The sequence below is a fragment of the Chanos chanos genome, chromosome 9, assembly GCF_902362185.1.
Source record: "Chanos chanos chromosome 9, fChaCha1.1, whole genome shotgun sequence".
Classification (NCBI taxonomy): Eukaryota; Metazoa; Chordata; class Actinopteri; order Gonorynchiformes; family Chanidae; genus Chanos; species Chanos chanos.
This window is the reverse complement of record NC_044503.1, coordinates 15,485,957-15,490,956: the sequence shown is the minus strand read 5'-3', so window position 1 is coordinate 15,490,956 and position 5,000 is coordinate 15,485,957. Positions and strand designations below refer to the sequence as shown.

At 41.0% G+C, this 5,000-nt stretch overlaps 1 protein-coding gene across 1 annotated transcript in view; it reads right to left on the bottom strand.

Moving 5' to 3' along the window:
* The window catches only part of cacna2d3a (calcium channel, voltage-dependent, alpha 2/delta subunit 3a), a 172,846-nt gene that overhangs the window by 48,477 nt on the left and 119,369 nt on the right, over nt 1-5,000 (bottom strand). The window contains exons 16-19 of the mRNA XM_030785246.1: nt 4,975-5,000; nt 3,723-3,797; nt 486-569; nt 119-190 (exon numbers count right to left, since the gene is read on the bottom strand). The exon at nt 4,975-5,000 is cut by the window's right edge and continues 55 nt beyond it. Coding sequence (XP_030641106.1) covers nt 119-190; nt 486-569; nt 3,723-3,797; nt 4,975-5,000 — 257 coding nt within the window. The remainder of the gene's footprint in view (nt 1-118; nt 191-485; nt 570-3,722; nt 3,798-4,974) is intronic.

Below are 5,000 nucleotides of genomic sequence, written 5' to 3'. Positions count from 1 at the left end.
ACACACACACACACACACACACACACACACACACACTGTGAGGAGCTCTTGCACAAAAGGCCAAATTCAAACCTATGAAACGTTAGAGTGTTAATAGAGTGCACTGTTCGTCCCCTACCCCTTTATCCACAGTCTTCTTTACTTCCATAGAGAAAGTTCCAGTCTTCCTGTTAACCATGGCATTACGCAGCTACAACCACAAACACATTTTATCACAGACCTCAACACACTCAACACTGAACCACAGTTATGTCAAAAAAGATTTTAAAGCATACAGGTCTAACATGATTTTTCAGTCATTACAAACGAATAAATACATAAACAAATAAAACATAAAACATAAAACATCATGACATTAACTTCAAAACATCACTGAAAACTATATAACTGTATAAAACTAGCTTAGAGCACAAGCCAGATTGTAAGTATGCTCTATGTAATGAGTATATGATGAAAAAAAAAATCAACAAATAAAAAAAACTCACCACATCCTCCTTATCTTCCCATTCCACCTCAGACAGGTCAACACTGCTATAGTTTGGTTTTCTCCTCTTTTTTCCCTCTTCATACTGAAACACACACACACATTAACATGTATGTACACAACCACACACACACACACCCCCCACACATACATGCACACACACACAAACACACGCACGCATGCACACATGCACGTGTGCACTCGCACTCGCACACACACACACGCACACACACACACACACACACACATAAACATGTATGCACACAACCACACACACACACACCCACATATACATACACACACACACACACACCATTCTATATTAAAAAGCCACAGACCATGGCCTCTTTGTTTGGTCTGAGTGGTTTTGATGTTTTAAAGGTCTGTTTGTTTTAATCAATAGAAAAAGAGACCCACAGTCAGGAGGATGGGTTTTTGGGAGGGACAGCAGGACCCACTGCTTTTTCACTTTCACTCAGTTGCTTATTTATATATTCAAATATAGAACTAGGACTATGGTGGTGAAACAGTGAGTCCCATGAGAGAGGCAGAGCGACAGATGAATGGAGCGGAAAAGGACGTAGTAAAGACAGAGCCAAGTCGGTTCGACCGTGTGTTCCTGGCTCCAGACGCGACTCCCATATAAAGCCCTCATGGATATGTTTAAGCTTGTATGTAATCTCTGGTATACAGCATGTTGAAGACACAGTGACACACAGAAGAGCCAGTGATACTGTGTCTCTCACTATGCAGTGAAGTCCCTGCATTTACTGTTACAATCCAAAAACTGGCATCAGAAACCCAATTGTATTGTCCCTAAAGTATCGGAAAGCTCTCGGAATAATGTGAGAGGGTCAGACGAACCAGTCTGTTCGCTGGCGAGGGGGTCATGTCTTTCACGTCAGGGGAGTAAAAGAGCCTTTATGTTTAGAATTAAAAGTTAAAAATCAGTGACGCAGCGGTAGCCAACCCAACGGCAGATAGCAGGGTTTACCTCCTCTCATGGGCTCAGTCTGCCAGATACAGAGATACAGCCTGCCCTCTAGTGGCCATTACAGTCAAAAACAAGATGCAAAGTCAAACTACAAAAATTCTGAGACCAAAATGCCAAAGTGCTGTATGTTCGGGGAAGGAGTACTTTGATTTCCAAAATTTTAAAATCAAAGAAATCACTGATGTGGTAGATCATAGCAACAGTCTTTGTAGTTAAGGCAGAGTAAAATAACTCTAGTTCTAGCGGTAAAGGGAAGAGAAATCACAGTAATATGATTATCTCTTCAGTTTTGGGTCTATCCAGGAATAATCCGGGTGAGTAAATTAAAACAAATAAACAATCTGCATAGAGACCGATTTTTAGAACTAACCCCCGGACCAATCTCGTTAATATCTTCTGAACTAATACATTCATGGTGATGTTATGTCATGCTAACGGTAGATTAATTTTCAATTAATATAATGCTCCCGTATAATCTGCAGTTTATTTTATGTTTTATTTCTTTGACTAATTTAGTGGTTTATGAAAAAGCTGGAGCGTCTCACTCCTTCACCTTTCACATCTGCTCAGTCTTAATCCTCTCATTTTCTCTCTTTTTATCCCCAATTTCCTCTTCTTTGGCTTCATTCTCTTTTTTGCCATGTTTCTCTGTACATTTTGTATTTCCCCTTGTCTTTCTCTTTCTGTCCACCTGTCTGCATCTCCTGTCTCACACTCGACAGGGCTTTTCTCTCCACCAGGCAGCACTAATCAATACCCGTCAGCTGGATTAAATGGAACTGAGCAGGCTCCCACCTGCTGGCATCCGCTTGTTTTCCCTGGAAACTAAACGTCAGGAGGATTTTCAGTCCACTCCTTCCCTTCCACTCCTCTGACTCTCTCTCTCTGATTCTCTCTCTCTTTCTCTTTTACACAACTACAAACACAAATTTTCATTTTATATTCATACTACATTTTCATGCATGTACATGCGTGTGTGTGTGTGTGTGTGCGCGCGCGCATGCATGTATGCGTGTATGTATGTGTGTGTGTGTGTGTGTGTGTGTGTGAGTGTGTGCGTGCGTGCGTGTGTGTATGTATGTAAGTGTGTATGCTGAGGGTGTGTGTGTGAGGGGGTGTATGTCTGACGGACAGATGGTGATTTTACTTCAGTTCATTTCTAAACTACTCATCTGTGCTGTCCATCAGGCCTTTAGCAGAACCTCTCATTTTCCCTTAAACACTCCACACTCCACCGTCTAATTAGACAGCAATTAAGCCCCACTTCATACAGGGGCTGGGTCTGTGTGCCCATCTCCCCACACTCCTCACACACAACTGTCACTATAATACACCCAATCATGGCCATTCAGCAAGGACATGTCTCCGCTTTATTTACACACATCAGCACCTCTCAATATTGCTCCAAACTCCAAAGACAGAGAGGAACGTACGCAGAAGCATTTAAGTGTATGTCTGTGTGTGTGTGTGTGTGTGTGTGTGTGTACACCAGAGATGCTCACAAGTCTTTGGTCACAAGTCCAAGTCAAGTTTCAAGTCTTTGGTCACAAGTCCAAGTCAAGTTTCAAGTCTTTGGTCACAAGTCCAAGTCAAGTTTCAAGTCTTTGGTCACAAGTCCAAGTCATGTCTCAAGTCTTTGGTCACAAGTCCAAGTCATGTCTCAAGTCTCTGGTTGTAATGAGCGTTCTACCATCTGCTTCATGCTATCCGGTCTGATTAGAAAACTGCATTGCTATATCTAAGCAATTCAAGGCATATATTGCATTATCATCACTCCTTTATCTATTAGCATATAGTATCAGCACTGATTACTTGTTTAGTATATGATCACTTTAAACAGGCTATTGCAATATGAAAAAAAAAAACACATCCAGCTCATCAGACATTTCCTTAATGTTAATGCGCCAAAAAATAAAAAATAAAATAAAGATTGTTCACAAGTCCCAAATCTCAAGCCTGAGTCGAGTCTCAAATCTTTTGAGGAGAAGTCTCAAGTCACTGTTTGTGCGACTTGAGTCACAAACTCGAGTTCCCATCTCTGGTGATTGATTCTGTGTTATACAGAATGTGATGGAGACTTGGCAAACATACGTATCAAATCATGAAATTACAAACACTTACACTAATTCCTTAGGCAAACACTAACAGTTTTCTTCTCTTTTTTACTCTCTCACTTACACACACATATAAAGACACAAAAACACACACACATATGCACTCAAACACAAAATGTCACAATCTTACCAGAGGTCGGAGGTCAGGGTGTGTCAAGATGTACCCATTGTTTGTGATTGCAAATGCATAGCCATGGATACCAAGCTGTAAATACACACACACACACACACACACACACACACACACACACACACACACACACACACACACACACACACGTGCAGACAGACAAAAGAAAACGTGCGTAAAAACACGGTCACATTTTCATTCCCATACAATCTTTCCCTCACACACTACCTTTTAATATCAGAAACCAATCAAGCCCTTTGCAATTTCCTGTGAAATTTCCTTGCAAGCACTAAACCAACAGTTTGCACACTCACACGCACACACACACACAGATGCACTGACACTTACACGCACGCACACACTGACACTCACACACACACACACATGCTCACACACAAAACGAGAGCAGTGGTGTGATTCTCATTTCCCAAAGACAGGCTGTCAGAAATCCGCCGTCCCCAAAATCATACGCTTCAAAATGTCAAAGGGGATCTCACAAAGCCCCCTCATTTACTCTTAATGATATTTTCTCAAAATTAACTTATCTGTTCCAGCCATGCAGAGGGGGAAGTCTCGCCAAACAAAGCCTGTAATTCAACTGTCACTCTTCCTCAGGAGAGAAAGGTTGAAACAATCAGACAGGGCGGAAAAGGATGGGGTTTTATTTAGAAAGAGGCTGAATTTATCCATGGTTCTTTGTGCTAAACACACACTTTAAAACTGTTGGTAATAACCCGTGGACAATGACCGTCTGCCGTCGATGCTGGTCCGCAAACACGTTCAGGCGTGTTCAGGAATACACACTACTGTTATAAATCACACGGTCATAAAGGTGCTCGGATATAACAACAGTCATCACATGCTTCATGAATCTGAGGGTATTAGCATTTCTTTTTTATCTCTTATTTATTTATTTTTTTCCTCCATTTTGACGGTATAAATCATACAGCAGTCATATGAGTACATGATTTGTTATTTTTGGGGGGACGATCATTTGTGGTAACATCCACTGACACTAACGCTGCTGTACACTAATACCAACACAGTGCAAAATGTTTCTGTTTTTTTTTTTAACAGTTATGAAATGTAATGTCGGAGTTATAAACTTTCAAAAACCTCCAAAAACTTCCAAACCAAAACCTGAGCAGTAAGTCTTAGTTTCCGTCAGACCAAAGGCATGAAGTCATGTGCTGCAGTGTGATTTTACAGTGATTATTTTTCTCATATAACCTTAACATAGAGACTCTCCAACCTTGTACTTGGGGATGGTTTTCAGAA